General features: G+C 42.8%; 1 protein-coding gene across 1 annotated transcript in view; it reads left to right on the top strand.

Annotated features, from left to right (window-relative positions):
- Positions 1 to 20,407, top strand: part of PDE11A (phosphodiesterase 11A) — a 233,381-nt gene that overhangs the window by 27,341 nt on the left and 185,633 nt on the right. The window contains exon 2 of the mRNA XM_075933714.1: positions 3,653 to 3,811. Coding sequence (XP_075789829.1) covers positions 3,653 to 3,811 — 159 coding nt within the window. The remainder of the gene's footprint in view (positions 1 to 3,652; positions 3,812 to 20,407) is intronic.

Genomic DNA, 20,407 nt, shown 5'->3' with positions numbered 1-20,407 from the left:
GCGGCTTTTCTCAGCAGACACCTCAGCTTGAGAATAAAGGACTGAGGGAAGTGAGGTGTGGGAGAATAAAACTGAGCTCTGGAGAAATGTTTGGCTAGAGTTTCCCCTACAATATGTACCAGTTCCGACTTACATACAAATTCAACTTAAGAACAAACCTACAGTCCCTATCTTGTACGTAACCCGGGGACTGCCTGTATATAGAACCAAAAAGCACTCAGCCCATTATGGACAAATCAGAAATCAAGGTTCGGCTCTACTGTTTTTACAGTCTGAATATGCACAGTGAATCCCTAATGGAAAAGTCTAAAAATGTGTACATCTCTGATTTCCAGAAACAGTTGATGTTGTACTACAAAGATTTATAATCCCATTTTGAATATTAGCTCTCATGTAGTATGCCAAAACTTCCTTAATGTACCAGATTTAATGTGGAAAAAAAGAGAAAAGATGATTTGGGCAAAACCCCAGCAAATTCCATATTTGGGGAAGAAAAATATACACAGGCTATTTGTGAAGTACTCACAAGGTCCATTATGCATGTATCACCTAGCATCTGTAATTACATCTTTTATCTTCATCATATAACTCTTTCAGAAATAATGTTCTGTAGGGTAATTACATTATTTTCTAATAAAGATTAAAACTTTAGGAAGAGGATATTAAAGGTTTATAAACTAACTAATGATATTTGATTAACAATTCTTGTTACATTCCTGCAGTGAGGTACTATGGGTGTGCACTTTGTGTCTGTTAATTTATTTTATATGTCTGTTTGCATGCATGCATCACTGGAGAGTATCTGAATGCCTCTTGGAGATAAGTACTGTGTGTTCACTAGTCTGATCCTCCCACTGGAATGGGAACAAAACAAAAAAGTTTTTCTATAAAGGGAAAAAAAACCAACAACAAATCATTAGCTATAAAAGCAGTTCTAGTGTCTATTGAATTATTTGAAATTTCAATCTTGAAAGTTGATGTCTTCTTCCAGTGCTCTAAAGCAGCAAGCTTTATCAGAGATTTAGCTTTCATATAGATCCCTCTTTAGTGAGGATCATGCTTAGCTTAGGTAAAACATTAATAGTATAAAAGAACTTACAGATAGATGAAATTTTAGCATTTTGATTTTTGGTGTGTTTATTGTTTAGTATACTGCCTGTTGGTCAAATTCCTAGGATACTTGGATTTAAAAATAATTCCTACCTTGATTTCTAGCATCCTGTTTTGAGAGGTTCCTTATGTTCTTAATGTAGATTGAAGTAAGCCTTGAATACACCAAAGCAGGAACATATAACCCATACATATGATCCAGCCTGTTGCTTAATTTCATTTGGCCCGTAGCAAGTCTTGCCACCTCTCCCACAGGGCTCCCACCTCTCCCATGGGTGCCAGCTCATCTGCTGCAGGGAGACACTCTTAGCCTCCACACCCCTCAGCCTGGGAGGGTGAGTTCAACTTTTTTATTTTTTTTCTCATAAATACAAAATAAAATTACTTTTCACTTGTGTGTGGCCCTCACTTGATTTTTTTTCTGTGGGTTAGTGGCCTATGATACAGAGGCTCCACATCTGAAATATATTATCCAAATTTCTCAGCAAAAGTACACATTTTTTATGATTTCCTATGGGAATTTTAAATGAACTCTTATTTTTATTCAGTTTTTCATCTGGAAATATATAAAAGCATTTTATAACATAGAGGATAGATGAGTGTGGCTTAATACTGAAAATATAACTTTCACACCCATTTTAATATAAACAAACACCTGGTCTATATAAACATAAAACAGAATGCTTAGTGTGTATAAAGTAAAAATAAACAAAATGGCAAGAAATTAATTTTGAAAATTGCTTGAATAAATTACTACTTGCACGTAATGCTTAAGGGGGTATTTTCACTGTAAAGATTCAGTCACATTACTCCCATTAACATTAATGAGAGTTGTGCTGTGAAATCCCTGCACGCTACAATGAAAACATACTCCTTTGAAACTGTACAAATTTAAAGTGAAAAGGAAACCGGTTAATATATACTGTATTTTAAGAATCTTCAGGTGAACAAATCTTAGAGGGGTAGCTATGTTAGTCTGTATCTGCAAAAACAAGAAGTCCCGTGGCACTTTAAAGACTAACAGATTTAATTGCAAATCTGTTAGTCTTTATTTGTAAATAAAGCTGTTAGTCTTTAAGGTGTTATAGGACTCCTCTTTGTTTTTTGCAAGTGAACAGTACTTGTCCCTACATTTTCAGTGTGCTGCAGAAGAATTTGGTTGGGCATTAATTTTGACTAAAGCCTTGGGCACTACTTTGACATTATTCGCAGTTAAAAGTTGTTCGACAATGTAAGATTCTGTTCAGTTGGTGTCTATTTTTCATAACTCATAGTGCAGTTTCAATATGGCAGCGCACTGAAAATACAAGCTTAAAGGGTCACCTTAAAATAGTACTTCTGTCTGAAATTTTTTACATTATATGGTTACATAAATTATGATAAGTTTACTGTAAATCAGTGAGATTGAGAGAAACATATTCAGGGTCTGATCTCATGGAAGGCAGAGTGAATGAATCACATGAGTTTTCAATTCTTAAGTATGTTAGGGTATGTCTACACTACCCCGCTAGTTCGAACTAGCAGGGTAATGTAGGCATACCGCACTTGCAAATGAAGCCCAGGATTTGAATTTCCCGGGCTTCATTTGCATAAGCGGGGAGCCGCCATTTTTAAAACCCCGCTGGTTTGAACCCCGTGCAGCGCGGCTACACGGGGCTCGAACTAGGTAGTTCGGACTAGGCTTCCTATTCCGAACTACCGGTACACCTCATGGACGTACGAGGTGTACCGGTAGTTTGGAATAGGAAGCCTAGTCCGAACTACCTAGTTCGAGCCCCGTGTAGCCGTGCTGCACGGGGTTCGAACCAGCGGGGTTTTAAAAATGGCAGCTCCCCGCTTATGCAAATGAAGCCCGGGAAATTCAAATCCCGGGCTTCATTTGCAAGTGCGGTATGCCTACATTACCCTCCTAGTTCGAACTAGGAGGGTACTGTAGACATAGCCTCAGGGATCTCTGAAGAAAATGAACCCAGTTGTGTGGAAATTATTGGGGCAGAGGGAGAGAGTCAGGACACACTCTTCTTCAGAAGAGGTGCAGGAAGAAGACAACAGCTCCATTTTTGTACTGGGAAATGAGAGGTAATACATCCTGAAGCAAGAGTCAATAAGAAAGAGAAAAAGAGGGTCAGACTAGAAAGAAATGATGCTTCTGACTTCCTTCTCAAAGGCACATCTCTGCTCTATTGTTACAAGCTTTTCCCTTTATATTTTCTTCTCCTACTGTCTTTTGGGGGTCTTCTATTCAGTGCCTTAAGGATGAAGTCAACCCCTGCATCCTTTTTGAGGGCTTAAGTGATGTATAGGTCTTGTACTGACCTACTGCATAAGGCTGTATTAAACCTGGTACTATCTCTTGCATTATATTAACAATGGAAAACACAAATTAGGTATGCTATGATAAAAGGGAATAAGGTACCAATATAATGTCATCTGTTTAAAAAAAGACATTAAGTGAAGAAGCCATTCAATGAACTTCTCTCCTTGAAGAAAACTCAGAAATGTATGATGCACATGTTAATACTTCTCTTATTTCCTTGTGTAGGATCGTCGCTTTAATGATGAGATTGACAAACTGACTGGATACAAGACAAAGTCACTGTTATGCATGCCCATAAGAAACAGTGATGGAGAGATTATTGGTGTTGCCCAAGCGATAAATAAAATTCCTGGAGGTGCTCCTTTTACTGACGACGATGAAAAAGTAAGATTATATTTATTTTGTGTGTTCATTTGCCTGGTAGCTTGAGAAAAACTTCCCACTATTAAGGATCAAGTCTTCTATTTAGGGAGAGGAACCCACCTAATGAATGAATTTTTTCTTTATGGTATTACATTATCATAACGTGCTCTTCCCACATATCTTTTTTCTTGTGTATTTATTGTAAGTTTTGGGTCTATTCGTATTGTAAAATCAGTTTGTATCTTGCTTCAACAATATAAACAGGCTTTCTAATTGAGGATCTGTTCTCTCAGCTCTGCTTATACATCTGTGGAAGAGCTACTAACAAAGTACTGCTCTCCCATCCTTATGCTGAAGTGAATATAATTGTAACCCACAGCAGCAATGAGCTTGTTGCTTTCTATTAATGATGTGGTCGGGTCCCAGTGTCTCACTATTATCAGTTGGCATTTTTCAAGAAAACCAAAATTTGTGTATATGCTCTTTCATTTACTTCATAAAGACTTGAGGTAGGAATGAAAAAAAATCAAATGCTATATTTTTAAGATCTGATATCCTCACCACAGTTGATGGCCATGCTATAAACATGGTCTCATGTTATTTTGTGATTGCAGAAAATGATTATCCATAATTACAAATACAAATTTAACAACAAACATATTTCAAATCTTTAGGTGCCAACAAAAATGTGAATAACTTTTGAATAACACACATTTGCTTAGACTTTTTAAGCAGTCTAGTTGAATTAAATAGCCATATTAAATTGTAGGACATTTATTATTAATGATCTTTTAATTTTACTGTAAATTTGGTCTTTGACAAGATCCTATGGTTATATTCAGGTTAGACACTGTTTGCAAGATTTCCCAGTACTGTTATAATTGGTTCAGTTCTACTGATGGGAGCACTAGTGATCTAGGATTCTAAACGGTGTATTCTAGGTGGTGGACAGGATTGTAGGTAGCTAGTGTTTTAAGCATCTTAACCCCACCAAGCAAGTCTGCATGACATCGCTCAAAAAGCAGTGGCTATCCGGATTTTGTATACGCTAGAGTTGCCACCAGTGGAACTGCGTTAGTGACAGTACAGGTTGAACATCTCTAGGCTGGCACCCTCAGGACCTAAACAGTGCCAAACTAGAGAATTTTCCGAACCACGGGAGGTCACTATTATCTAGAAGCATTACCAACACTTCCACTGCTTACTGGTCTCTTATAATGATAGAAATGTAGCCGTGTTAGTCTGGTGTAGCTGAAACAAAAAACAGGACTAAGTAGCACTTTAAAGACTAACAAGATGGTTTATTAGGTGATGAGCTTTATTAGGTGATTACCTGCATCCTGCTTCAAAGGCCTTTTAAGACTACACTTGAAAGAGAATCCTCTGAACTGTCATTCATGCTTAAATTCGACACTTTACGCCTAAGTTTGAATAAAAACTTTAATTATCTTACCCATTACAAAGATAGCTTCCTCAATTATCACCTCTAATATCATTAGCTCACAGACATTTACCTCCCCCCCATCCCCCTTCTGTTCTGAAATTTGATTTGTCCTTTTCATATGTGTTCATTTTTTTAATTGTATCCTTTGGTATATATGGTTGTGACAATTTTCTTCCACTATTTGATCTGAGGAAGTGGGTCTGGCCCATGAAAGCTCATCACCTAATAAACTATCTTGTTAGTCTTTAAAGTGCTACACAGTCCTGTTTTTTGGTCTCTTATAAGACATTTATGGGAAAATTACAGCTAAATAACAGCATGGAACACTGAGAGTCAGGACTGATAGCTGTAAGCAAACTATATGGGATCACAGGAAACTTTGCCATACTCATGACATGTGGACATCCATGTTCTTAAAATCATGCTGGACCCCGGATGTTGCCAGATCAGAGAGTGCCAGACTAGCAAGGTTCAACTTGTAGTGGGTAATTTTAGGAACAATTTCCTAATGTAGACAAGTTAGAGAGGGAGTGAACTTTGCAGAGGTTAACAAAAAGGTTCCTGCTTGTTAGGCAAGATGTAGTTTTGTACTACTATAGACAGCAAATTTAAATACACAATATTTTAATGCTAAAGGAAGAAATTAATTGTGGATTCGGTAATATAGCTAAAGGCCAAAAATACTCCTTTGCACATCTAGTGATACATATTGATATTCCTTCATGCAGCTGTCTCCATAGATTTCCCTTTTTGGAACTGCATGGACTCAAGATCGTTTAAAATATAATAGTCTAGAAGATGCCTTTTTCTGTAATATGTGGATAAGGCAGCACCCAACAACTTTTCATTTTCATTAGTTTGTTTGTCTTTGTCAATGATTCCCATTTTGTCCGTGTTTTCAGCAGGACTGAAGCCATAAAATGCCTACACAACCTGTTCAGGAGAAATTGTAGGCTGCTTTTATAGCAAAGATGACCATTGTCTTCCATTTTTCCCATACTGAAGTAAGCCAAGCTTACATTGGGGAAGATGATACCCATTTGTGTGGTTTGGAGACAGAGAGGAACTCTATGAGGATCAGGTGAATTTGCAAGGACAGAGAGGGCAAGAAGGAGAAAATGTGTGCATGTGCAGGGGAATGTGGAGCATAGGAAGGAGTGCGAAGTCTTGAGACAGAATCAAGAGTTAAAAGACTGAGTGAAAAGGATGAGAAAATATGGCGGGAGGGTCCATGCAAATGAGGAATCTGAGGGAGAGCATGAAGGGAAGGTATAAATGAGTCAGAAAAGTGGGGTGGGACGTAGAAGATTAGGAGGCAGATAAATTAGTGGAAAGAGATGAAGTGGAATAAAATAGTAGCTAACAACACTGCTAACTGCATTTGAACAAAATTGAGCCCATCCCCCCACCTGAAGAGCTTATCTAGAAATACTGTGTGTGCTATGGTTGTGCCACTGGTAGTTGATATATTGACATTACTATGCACTGACAATAAGAGCAAGTACTGTATTTATGCAGGATAAATAATAAGGTCTGTTGTAAGAAATTCCTGTCTCCTTGGCATCTCAAATAGATGGTGATGGTTTTCAGAATGGGGAATGATAGGACATGACTGAAATGAATTAGGAAACTGAAACTAATGTAAGGTGCGTACAGTGTGAAACGCTGCATAAATAAAAAAAATATTTATAGTAATTGCATGTAATAGGTATAGTGCTGTATGTTTCCTTTTTAAAGTCAGTGGGTTTTTGTTATTTATAATATAAAATATATAACTCCACAGTACAGGACACAGCAATAAAAATTTTGCTGAAAAATGAGAGTTGACAATATGGATTTTAATATAAATAATGTCTGGCAGTAGCATTGGCATCTTTTTTACTTGGTGTGTAAGAGGTGTAATTAGAAACATATTGGCTTTTTAAGGTATCTTTATATGATGGAATCTTACGGCAATCCAGGCAGGAAAATACCATTTTAAACTAGTACAGTAAAACTCCAGTGGTCTGGCATCCAATGGTACGGCACTTCTGATGGTCCGGCACCATCTGGAACCCAGAAGTGCTCCGAGCAGCCGGACAATTGGAGCTGCTCTGCCCCAGGCTTCCCCGATTCAGCCACTGCTGAAACTGACCAGCAGCTGACTCGGGGAAGCCGGGGGCAGAGCAGCTGGGGGGCTGCCAGGTTGGTCCCATAGCGTTGCCCCTCGGCGCTGTGGGACCAACCCGGCAGTACCCCAGCTGCTCTTCCCCGGGCTTCCCGAAGTCAGCCGCTGGTCAGTTTCAGCAGCGGCTGACTTGGGGAAGACTGAGGCAGAGCAGCTGGGGTGCTGCCGGGTTGGTCCTGCAGCGCCGAGGGGCGCATCCCCCCCCACTCCACCCCTGACCCCTTCCTATAGTCCGGCATATTTGATAATCCTTCACCCCTAAAAGTGCCGGATTATTGGAAGTTTACTGTAATTGGCTGGGTATTAAAGATTAGAAAGGGAGGGATAGCTGTTATTTTTGCAGAAACATAGAAAAACAACCGTTTCTCTGTATTTGAGAGATTATTAGCCATGGTACCTCCTTGCCAGCAGATGGAGACAACCCAGTAGATATGTTTAGTGACATCAGATTTGTGAACCAGGAGTTTGTTTGCTCTCAATCTCATTTATTTTCCTCTCCAGTTATAAGTGTATCCATTTAGTTTACTTTGTTTTATTTTTTTAATCTCTTGGGGTATGTCCATTGTTCCACAGGGCCTCGCTAATCAGCCTGTCCATAGCAATGCTCAACCACATTCAGAGAAATATTCAGCTTCCACACAGATTACAGATTCCTACCTACACACACAGACATTATACACTCACATAAATAGTGTACACAGGATCAGCAAACAATAAGCTCCCATTCAATACCCCACATGGCCCCCTTTTATACCAATTTCTGGGGCCAACACCCCCACCTAGGGGTGCAGCAGTGATCTGGCTGCTTCCCTCCAATTTGGTAATGTGACAACATCTCAAATACCTACATCCACGGCAGTGAACATTTTTATGTGGTTTCCTTTATATAAAATTACTAATGTAACTAATGGGGATAAGGTGAGGTGCAGCCAATTGCAGATAATATTTGTATAGTAAAAATCAGATACACATCTCTAAATTATTTGGAACCTTCAATTTGTGCACATTGTTAGCTATATAACCATGCAATATTTTATGGTTAACCTTTATTCTTCACTCCTTCCATTGCTAGCTATTGTACTCCCTTATTGTGTCTGATATTAAATTAGAATATCTTTTGTCCGAATTCCAGTTTTTCAAGCGGTACAAAATAGAATGATCTGAAAGCCAGAAGTTTAACCCATGAGCTGTCAGTCATCTCAAATAGGCAAGGGTATGTCTACACTACAGCACTAATTCGAACTAACTTAATTCGAATTCTTTAATTCGAACTAAGCTAATTCGAACTAGTGCATCTAGACCTAAAAGCTAGTTCAAATTAGCATTTTGATAATTCGAACTAGCATGTCCACATTGAGTGGACCCTGAATCGAGGTTAAGGATGGCCGGAAGCAGTGCCGGCAGGGCATCAGATTAGGACTTAGAGCGTGGAGCTGCTGTCTCAGACTAGGTGAGGGCTGTGCTTAAAGGGACCCGACCCCACCCCAGACAGACAGTTCTCAGGGGTTCCCTGCTTGCTTGTCTATCTCGATTAGGGACAGCAAAACAGGTTCCAAATAATTTAGAGATGTGTATCTGATTTTTACTATACAAATATTATCTGCAATTGGCTGCACCTCACCTTATCCCCATTAGTTACATTAGTAATTTTATATAAAGGAAACCACATAAAAATGTTCACTGCCGTGGATGTAGGTATTTGAGATGTTGTCACCGGCTGCATACAAGAAGAGGCCAGGAAGGAGGTGTAAAGAGGCCATGTGAGAGATGCCATTTTGTTCTCAACTCAGAACTTCATCCCAGAGGCAGCATTGCAGGGATCGAAGAGCCAGAAAGACCTGTGAACCCATCCTGATTCTAGGATGTGCAACAAGGACTTTTAAGCCAGCAGCTGTAACATCTCTGCTAGAGCCTGCATCAAGAACTGGGAGATTCGGTGCATGTAACGTACTATTCTTTAACAACCTTACTCTTATGCTTTTCTTTCTTGTGATAATAAACCTTTAGTTGTTAGATGCTAAAGGATTGGCCCAGCATGATTTGTGGGTAAGGTCCAGAGGGTAAATTGACCAGGGATCTGTGGCTGGTTTTTTGGAACTGGACAGAACTTGTTCGGGATAGGTGGGATTGGGTGCTAGGACCCCCCACCTGTGTATGAGGCCCAGGGCCATCTGGGGCATGGATATTGCTGGGGTGGTGGAGGGGTTTTGCTCGTGAGGCTTCAGGCAGGCTGCTGGAACGCTCTGTGGGACTGGTTTGTGGCCTGTTTGGAGAGGTCACCAGTCTGGGGGCTGTAAGGAGCCCCGGATTTGAGCAATTTGCCCTGATCAGACGCCCTCAGCTGTGCCCAGACACAGCCTGGTCCGTCACAGATGTACTGCGGTTAGTTGCTTTCCTTGCAGTGTGTGGGAGTGACAGGGAAGAGAGCAGCATTTCTGTCTTCGTCAGCAGCACCAGCTATGGCAAGAAGGAGAAAACATTCTAACTCTGCATGGAAGGTAATTTTTCCTCATGTGGCAATCTTACAAACCCCGTTATAAAAAACATAGTGTGTCTGAGCAACTGACAATACGGTGATCTAATTCTTTAGGAAAGAATTTTCAGAAGTTACTTGTGATTTTTTGGGACCTTGCTTTTTGGATGTTCAGCTTGAGATATCTTAAAAGGACTTGATTTCAGAATGTAGGTACTCAGCCCTTTTTTTGAAAATAAAGCTCACTTATCGGTGTTACAAATTAGGCAGCCATCATTGGAGGCTATTCATTCTTGAAAATATTGGCCATATTTTATAAACTTAGTAAACATACATTATAAATCTGGCCCTATATGTTACAGCACTTAGCCACAAGTGAATTAAAGAAGCAATAACTGGTTGAAAAAGCAACTGCAAGGATTTTTTTCCTCCTTAAGACTGGCTAATCTATCTCCCTTTTTTTCACAACCATTTTTGTAAGAGCAAATTGTTCCTACATAGAAGGGTATTGCCCTTTTAACATATGGCGTATAATTTTTGATGTTACTTTTATCCAGGTATAACTGGCAAATATCAACTTTATGAATGTGAATTGTATATTGCAAGTAGATGGATGTAAATATTTAATATCAATTTCTTTGGTTCTACCATTACAGGCAGTCCCCGGGTTACGTACAAGATAGGGACTATAGGTTTGTTCTTAAGTTGAATTTGTATGTAAGTCGGAACTGGCTCCAGATTCAGCCACTGCTGAAACTGATCAGCGGCTGACTACAGGAAGCCCTAGGCAGAGTTGCTCTGCCCCCGGCTTCCTGGAATCAGCCGCTGATCAGTTTCAACAGCGGCTGAATCTGGATTCCTGGGACAGAACAGCTGGGGCGCTGCCGGGTAGCACAGCAGGGAGACCCGAGCAAAGCCGCACAGGCGGCGGGACCCCGCTGCCCGTGCGACTTTGCTCCTTTGCACAGCAGGGAGACAGGAGCAAAGCCGCAGAGGCGGGGGACCCCGCTGCCTGTGCGGCTTTGCTCCGGGGCATAGGAGCAAAGCTGCACGGGCAGCGGGGTCCCGCCGCCTGTGCGGCTTTGCTCGGGTCTCCCTGCTGTGCTGGGGAGTCCCCCCCAGCACACCAGGGAGACCCGGAGCAGCTTTTCTCGCCCCGGAGGACGCGGTGGCGGGACCGCTGCGCTCTGTGCGGTCCCGCCGCCCGTGAGCTCCGGGGCGAGAAAAGCCCCGTTCGTAAGTGCGGATCCGACATAAGTCGGATCCGCGTAAGTCGGGGACTGCCTGTACAGTAAAAAGAGCAAAAATGAAGGGGCCCCAAGCCAGCTGCAAAGTGAAAGCCACAGTTTATGCACCATTGCTTGAGATCATATGGGGACTATTTACTGTCATGTTTAGCAGTTTGTGGGAATAAACCTAGCTGTTGTAAATACATTACAAATGATTGTGGTAAGCTGAGCATGGTAAATCAATACCCTTTTCCTGAGAGGTGTTGTACAGAATTTAATAGCATTAAGTAAATTCGTCCACTAGGACAGTTGGGAACATTAACAGGGAAACAATTCTGCTTCCTTTTTTATTACTTGGCACCTCAGTATTGTTCATTTTATCAAAATTACCTTGACTGTGGATTCTCTTAATGTTTGTTGTAGTAAAATTCCAGAAGAGTTGTGTGAAAGATCAATTCACAAACCCATTAGGTTTTTAAAAAAAATGTAATCAAGTTTTCAGCTGCATTTAGGGCTACATCATACTAGTGAAGGGATCTGTGGGTGTCCAAGTCAGTTGGTTGGTGACAAATCATTCTACATTCCCCAGTGCCTGCTGTGCAGATTAGTGTGTTATGATTCTCTCTCGGAAGAGATTCCAGATCTGTATAGCTCAAACTCATGGTCAGTCTTGTGGCATTATTGATTCAGGACATCTCATTCTTGCAGGTAAGCTTGGAATGGGTTGCTTAGTTATTTTTCTGCCTGGATTTATTCAGCATATTTTCCCATCTGGAACTAAAGTTACTTCAAGCATATTTTTCTGTTTGAACTAGAAGACTAAGGTAATATTTAATCAGAAGATTCTTTTACATACAATTTTAGTGAATTTAGGAAAATTCAGAGAACTCCATTGCTTGACTTCCATGTAGCCATTTGTACTATCCTCAGGTATACAGAAGAGTAGAGGTCTCAGAAAAAGAATTAGAAGCCCTGAATTCTGATCCAAGCTGACACACCAGCAGGGGTCCTGAATAAGTCATTTAGCCTGTCTTAGATTTTCTATCTAGAAAATGAAGATAATGCCTGTCATTCATGGATATTGGAACAGTTGACTGAGTTAGTGTGTCTAGGTTCTTTTGAAGATGACAAATGCTAAGAAGAGGAAGCAGTAGAGAAAACAACAATTTGTGGTTTGCTTGTCAGTGAAGAGGAAGGCATGTCTGAAATCAGCTTTTCACCTATGCTGTACTAAGGCTCTTGGGCTTTGACTGTATGGTGAAATTGACCGGCATAGCTATTGCAGAATATACTGTTCTGGAATAGTGTCAGATGTGAATATTCTACTCCAGAATAAAAGTCACATTTATTTTGGAATAATTTATTATTTTATTCCTAATTGGTATGTTGTCAAGATCAGGAGTTCTTGGTAAATAAATACTTTGTCAGTAGCAGCATGCCAGCAGAACTTTCGTTGATAACATTTTTAGCACAGATAGTACCTCAGTCTTCCTCTGATTTGTGAGATTTATGTCAATGAAGAGGTATCAGAAGGATTAGTTGTCTGTAATAGGCTGAAACTGCTAAGGTCACAAAAGTATTCTGATCTCATGTAATGGGTGAGATTAATTTAGCACTTCAACTAGCCTTCATTTTTACCAGTAAAAAACAAGAAGCCCAAATCAACCAATATGATTTGGCTAAGCCACTCTTGTTTTTGGAGAAAAATATGTGTGCGCCAACAAAAGTAAGCATTGAAATCAATGCATAGTTATAGAAGCATATAAAAAAAATTGTTCTTGGCTATAGCTGAGGTAAGCCTTCTTAAACGATCAGCAGAAAAGATCTGCCTCATTGGTCCACTGGAATGATTTCGTCTTTTAGGGTATGTTTACACAGCTCTGTTATTTCAGAATAACTGATGTTATTTTGAAATAGCAAAATGCGCGTTTACACACAAGCAGTTATTTCAACATAATGTCCAGACAGAGGACTTCTTACTCTGACTCCTGTAACTCTAATTTTATGAGGATTAAGGGAAGTTGGAGGAAGATTCGAAATAAGCTATTTCGATGTAAGCTACACAATTAGTGTAATTCAAGTTGCATAGCTTATTTTGAGTTTAGCCCTGCTGTGTAGATGTACCCATAGTGAGGTACTTAGCTTACTCGGTTATCAATAGCTGATCTCCATAATAACTACAAAGGATTTTTTTTTTAGTAATAGCATTTCACCTCTCTAGTGAATTTTTCATTTTTCCTGGGACATAATGAAATGTTCCTACAATAGTTCTTGCCATCTAAGGATGTTAAGAGGTGGGTAATTGGCTAATTGTGCAGTTGGTCTAACTTGTATTGACTATACAATTAGTTGATAAGGAAAAGCAGTCAGTCCCTGCTTGTTCTGGGTCCAGGAGCTACCCCTGCCATGGCAGCCTTCCCTGTGCCTCCCCCCCATGCTACTGCCTCTGATTGAGTCAGCAGTGCGACAGGAGAGGGGGCCGGTGGCACTGTGGAGACAGTGCTGGGGGGATCGGCTTTTAAGCTGGTTCCCCTCAGCATCAGTTCCTGCTTCCCAACCCCCCTTGCTGCCTCTGATAAAGAGGTGGGGGCGGGAGAATGCGGGTAGTCAAGTAGAGAATCATAGAACACTAGAATTGGAAGGAACCCAAGAGGTCATCGAGTCCAGTCCCCTGCCTTTATGACAGGACAAAGAACTCTCTAGATCATCCCTGACAGGTGTCTGTCTAACCTGCTTTTAAATATCTCCAGTGATGGAGATTCCACAACCCCCTTAGGCAATTGATTCCAGTGTTTAGCTATCCTGACAGTTACAAAATTTTTCCTGATGTCCAACCTAAACCTCCCTTGCTGCAATTTAAGCCTATTGCTTCTCGTCCTGTCCTCAGAGGCCAAGGAGAACAATTTTCTTCCCTCCCTTTTCGATACTTGAAAACCACTATCATATCCACTCTCAGTCTTCTCTTTTCTAAACTAAACAACCCCAGTTCTTTCAGTCTTCCCTCATAGCTCCTGTTCTCTAGACCTTTAATCATTTTTGTTACTCTTCTCTGGATCTTCTCCAATTTCTCCACATCTTTCTTGAAATGTGGTGCCCAGAACTGAATACAATACTCCCATTGAGGCCAAATCAGCACAGAGTAGAACGGAAGAATGACTTCTCATGTCTTGCTCACAACACTCCTATTAATACATCCCAGAACCATGTTTGCTTTTTTGTAACAGTCACACTGCTGATTCATGTTTAACTTGTCATCCACTATGACTCCAAAATCCCTTTCAGCAGTACTCCCTCCTAGACTATCACTTCCCATTTCTCGAAAAAGGCATGTAAATTAGACACTTCAAAATTGCAAATGAAGCCAGGATTTAAATTTCCTATACTTCATTTGCAGAATGGCGGCTGCGCTTTTTTTCAGAAAGGGGCTTTTCGAAAGAAAAACGGCTGTTTAGACGGGGATCGTTCAAAAATAAAACCCTTTTTTGAAAGATCCTGTACTCCTGAAAATATGAGGCAGTAGCATGGGGGGGAGGCACAGGGTTTTATTTTCGAATGATCCCCGTCTAAACAGCCGTTTTTCTTTTGAAAACCCCCTTTTTGAAAAAAACTACGGCCGCCATTATGCAAATGAAGCGTGGGAAATTTAAATCCCGGCCTCATGTGCAATTTTGAAGTCTCTAATTTACATGCCTTTTTTCAGGAAAGGGTTGTAAACTAGACTTATCCTGTATGTGTGAAACTGATTGTTCCTTCCTAAGTGGAGTACTTTGCATTTGTCCTTCTTAAACTTCATCCTATTTACCTCAGACCATTTCTCTAATTTGTCCAGATCATTTTGAATTATGACCCTATCCTCCAAAGCACTTGCAACCCCTCCCAGGTTGGTATCATCTGTAAACTTAATAATTGTACTCTCTATGCCATCATCAAAATCGTTGACGAAGTTATTGAATAGAACCGGCCCCAAAACTGGCCCTTGCGGAACCCATTTTGTTTCAGGCCAATTCCACAAGCCAAATACACAGAGAAGGGTTGGAACTTAACTTCATTCACAAGTTTAATTTTTATGCAAATGGTATGAATAGGGACATTGGTTGTCTCGCACAATACCTTCCACATCCTAATGACTTAACCAACCAATGAAACAATGGAGGTGCTAATTGTTTTTAAATCAGCCTCTCCTAACTATTTGAACCATCTACTCATTGTCTCTCTCTTTTTCCTCCCCTCCTTTTTTCTCTTTTTTCCTCCTCCCTCACCCCCCTTCCCTTATTTATTCTTGGATCTGGACTTCTAATACTCCTGTTATCTGAAGAAGTGGGTTGTGCCCATGAAAGTTCCTGATATCATTTATTAAATAGTTCACCATTTCATTAATGAAAAGTGAACATACACCAACCTTTGTAACCTGAGCAAATTTACCTATCACTGCAGTCAAACTCACTGGTAAGGGCATTAGAATAAGCGTATAGATTACAAAATATAGATGTTAAGTGATAATAAGTGGTAGGCAAAAAGTCAGAGTAATTACTAAAGGAAAGAGATGAGCACACAGTTCAAATTCTCAACCTTATTAGACCGGGCAATATCTAGAGTAAGCAGTTTCTCACTCAACTGGATACTTCAGGTTAGAAGTGATTTGAATTTGGTAAACAATTCCATTGGTGATAGACAAATAGGTTGTGACTCTTACCCTTAGTCTGTAGAATTACCCCTCTGGGGTGGGACAGGGCTTCAGTGGCTATGATTAAAGCAGATAGGGTATGTCTACACTACAAAGTTAGTTCGAACTAACGGACGTTAGTTCGAACTAACTTTCATAGGCGCTACACTAGCGCTCCGTTAGTTCGAATTTAAATCGAACTAACGGAGGAGTGCTTAGTTCGAACTAGGTAATCCTCATTCCACGAGGATTAAGCCTAGTTCGAACTTACTAGTTCAAATTAAGGGCTGTGTAGACCCTTAATTCGAACTAGTGGGAGGCTAGCCCTTCCCAGGTTCCCCCTGGTGGCCTCTCTGGGCACAACCAGGAAAACTCTTCTCCTCTCCCCCAGCCCCGGGCCCTTAAAGGGGTAGACTCTGGCCAGACGGCACTGGAGACAGCCAGCCCTACCAGCAGTCTCTGCCCCTGAGCCAGTGGCCCCACGATGAGCCAGGCAGCCAGTGGCAGCGAGCCGTCCCCTGTCCAGTCCCCCAGCACCCAGGGGCCAGCCAGGGGCCGTAGACAGCGTGCGGCCCCCTGGACTAGTGCGGAGGTCATGGACCTCATTGAGGTTTGGGGGCAGGCCCCCAATGTCCATGATCTCCACACTAGGAGGAGGAACACGGTCATCTACGGCCGCATAGCGACTGCCATGGCCCGAAAGGGACACAGGCGCACCCAGGAGCAGGTGCGAATTAAACTGAAACAGCTGCGGCAGGGGTACGCCAGGGCCACCAGGGGCGGCACCGCTGCAGGGGCTGCCACCTGCCCCTACTTCCCCGCCCTCCACCAACTCTTGGGGGGCGGGGCGGTCTGTGCCAGCCCGGGGGACAGCGAGCCGGGACCGGAGGGCCCTGACCTGGGCGCACCGGAGGGGCCACCGCCAGCTGTTCCAGCAGGGTCGTCCAGGGAGACCGTACCGGGTAAGTAGTTTGAATTAAGTAGTTTGGGGGGGGGGAGGTGGGAGGGAGACCAGAGACCGCGTGCGTGGGCCATGCCTTCCACGGATCACGCAGACGCCTGTGCACGTGTGAGCATGTGCCATGCCACCCTTGGGCAGGTGGCTCCAGCTGCGTGACACCCAGAGGCCATTGCCCAATAGGTACATGCTTGTGCAAAGACGCGTGATATGCTCCCGACCCCGGGGCAGGACCCAGCAGGCTGCTTTCCCTTCACATATCCCCTCTACACGGAGGCAGGGGACATCTCCCCTGCCCCCCCGGCCACACTATATATGGCACAGAGACATGGGTGTGGTCTTGGGGCAGCTCCCAGTCCTGGGGAGAGCCAGACATCCTGACCATGGCCTCTGTACAAGCACAGCGGCTGTGACGGTGTAGGACATGGTCACCCTCACGTTGCGGGGTGGAGGAGGGGGCTGGGCATCATCCTCTGCGTCCCCAGGGAGAACTGACCACTTCTCTTCTTTCTCTACAGCTGCACCAGCTGCTCGTGCAGGGTGCACCACCCCGCCTGGGACATGCTCCCGCACCCGCGGCCTGCTCCGGACCGCCAGCACGGAGCAGGAGTACCGGGACCAGCACCTGGGGTCCTTGAGAGCCGTGCACCGCACACTGCAGGCCTGGATGCGGGAAGACCTGCAGTTCCGCCACGAGCTGCTGGCTGAGATCCGAGGGCTGAGCACCAACCTGCAGCTCCTGCTGCAGAGCATGGTGCCCCGTGCTGGTCCTGCGCCTGCTGCCCCCCCAACTGCTGTCCCTCCTCCCACTCCTGCCCCCCCTCCCACCTCTTCCTCCTCAACCCCCACAACCTCTTCCTCAATGTCCACACCCCCCACCTCAACCTCCGCACCCTCCACCCCATCCCCCCGGGGACGCCGAGGCCCCCTCCCTCGCCGTGCTGGGAGGCGGTTGGCCCGGCGAGACCCCCACCCCTGATCCTTGAGTTTCCCTACCCCCTCCTTTCCCTTGCTTCCCCCTTTCAGTTCCCTCCTCCCAGTTTTCCCCCTCCCCTCTGCCAGCCTCTCTCTTCCCCTCTCCCACCTCCTTTTCCCAGTTTCCCCGAGTTTTGTTAAATAAAGAGAGTTTCTAGTTTTGACCACACGTTTTCTTTATTTTGTACATCAGGAAGGGGGCCTAGGGAGGGGTAAGTGGAAGGAGGTGAGGGAGAAATGGGGCACGAGCCCCCGATGGGGAGGACTGGGCTGGCTCTGCGGGCTTCTGCGGTGGAAGCTCTCCTGCAGCCCCCCAATTGACCCCTCTCCCCAGATGGCAGCCTGCGGCAAGTGCAGCCAGGCTGTTGGCCGAGTGTTGTGATGTGCCCAGTGTGGGTAGTCCGGGCAATCCAAGCCAGGACTGCTTTGCAAGTGGGGCATCCCTGAAAACTGTCTGTCCGGGGTGGGGGTCGGGTCCCTTTAAGCACAGCCCTGGGCTAGCCTGAGACAGCATCTCCACGCTCTAAGTCCTCCTCTGATGCCCTGCCGGCACTGCTTCCGGCCATCTTTAACCCTGGTTCAGGGTCCACTTAATGTGGACATGCTAGTTCGAATTAGCAAAACGCTAATTCGAACTAGTTTTTTAGTCTGGATGCGTTAGTTCGAATTAGCTTAGTTCGAATTAACTAATTCGAACTAAGTTAGTTCGAATTAACGTTGTAGTGTAGACGTACCCTAAAGGTGCAATAACTTTCACACTGGATATTACCCCCTTTTATATGGGAAAATGGCCAAGGATCTGTGCAAATGTAAATCTACCAATCTTTACCCTGTTCTGTCACCCTTAAAAACAAAACTACCCCGGGAGCAGAATTCCCTTTCCCAGCATCCTGTTCCCTGTTGCCTCCATTCCTCTGTGACCTAGGGAAGGAGGTAGGATTTGTACCGTATGTTGGAATACTTCACCAAAAGTGATGGGTAATGACTTGTTCTTGCAATTGTATCATAAGCTGACATCTAAGTCCAAAATTGCTTTTGAAAGCAAAGGCAGAAACTTATTGCACACTGACATTTTGATGCTGTTGCATCTCCACCACAAAACAGAAGCCCCTGTTTTGTTAATCAATTAATATAATTGGCCTGCTTTCATGAATGTTAATCTTTTTATTGTCCTTATGAAAGATTTCAGAATGCTCTAATTGGTTGTGGATGTTGTGAAGTGTCATACTATTAGTGAAAGAACATAAAACACAAAGTACAACTTGTCAGATCACCTCCAACACTTAGTCAACAAGGATACAAATTGTTGTGCAGCCAGATAGATTCCAGAACTTCAACCGACTTGAATTATGTGAACATTTAAGAAAATTAGCCAATTAAATTGCTAATAATACTCTTCATGCTATTCTCTTGGCAGACAAACATTTAAGTAGACTTTAAAATAAATATGATTACATTTGTGAAGCCACAATAATGTTTGAGCTGTCAGAAATAGTCACATTATTTATAATAATGTATAATGGCCAACAATTTCAGCAACAAAAAAGTGTTGCATGTTTCATACAAGTATGACAAAGCTGAACAATGAAAGAATGCAGCCAGGGCACTACCAAGGACAGTTAGTATTAGGATGATTTGTAAGTCATGTGTGTGAGCACATTAATTGTTAGTGGAGTCTTTCTGAAAATTTACTACATTGAATGTTTATCCCTATATATTTATCAAACCAGAGATGTTCACACCAGTAATTATAAAACTTCCAGTGCTTGGACAGAACTTTGTATAATACAGTCTTGCAAAACCTTCATGTAAATTAAGGAGCCACTTGCTTACTTTGTCATAGTAATTGAGGGGAGTGGAAGTAATAAAAAGTGACGTTACTTGCTTGTATAAAAAATAAATGGAGAATAGATTTTTTTATGAGGCTGGTGTTCTAGTTATAGAGCAGGCTGTCCTTCAGATCTCCTTTGAGGACAGGTAATCACTACCTTCATCCTTCTCTAGGTTTGAACTGTGGATTCTTGGATCTTTTGGTTGCAGCACCCTGCTTAACATGCCTGTTAATCCAGTAAACCCAACTGTGTCTCCTACCTGCAAGGTCGTCTCCCCTGAATCATAGAATCAAGGGCTGGAAGAGACCTCAGGAGGTCACTGAGTCTAGCCCGCTGCCCGAAGCAGGACCAATCCCAAATAAATCATCCCTGCTAGGGCTTTGTCAAGCTGAGATTTAAAAACCTCTAGGGATGGAGATTTCACCACCTCCCTAGGGAACCCATTCCAGTACTTCACCACCCTCCTAGTGAAATAGTTTTTCCTAATATCCAATCTAGACATCCCCCACTGTAATTTGAGATCATTGCTCCTTGTTCTGCCATCTATCACAACTGAGAACAGCCTCTCTCCATCTTCTTTGGAACTTCCCTTCAAATCCCCCCTCCCTCTTCTCTTCTGTAGATTAAATAAGCTCAAATCCCTCAGCCTCGCCTCATAGATCATGTGCTCAAGTCACCTAATCATTTTGGTTGCCCTCCACTGGACCCTCTCCAATGTGTCCACATTCTTTCTGTAGTGGGGGGTCCAGAACTGGATGCAGAATTCCAAATGTGGCCTCACCAATGCAGAATAAAGGGGAATAATCAGTTCTCTAGATCTGCTGGCAATGCTTCTTCAAATGCACCCTAATATAGCATTAGCCTTCTTGGCTACAA

Source organism: Pelodiscus sinensis, chromosome 7 (assembly GCF_049634645.1).
Source record: "Pelodiscus sinensis isolate JC-2024 chromosome 7, ASM4963464v1, whole genome shotgun sequence".
NCBI classification, from domain to species: Eukaryota; Metazoa; Chordata; order Testudines; family Trionychidae; genus Pelodiscus; species Pelodiscus sinensis.
Note: the sequence above shows the minus strand (reverse complement) of the source record. Positions and strands in the feature narration are given on the sequence as shown.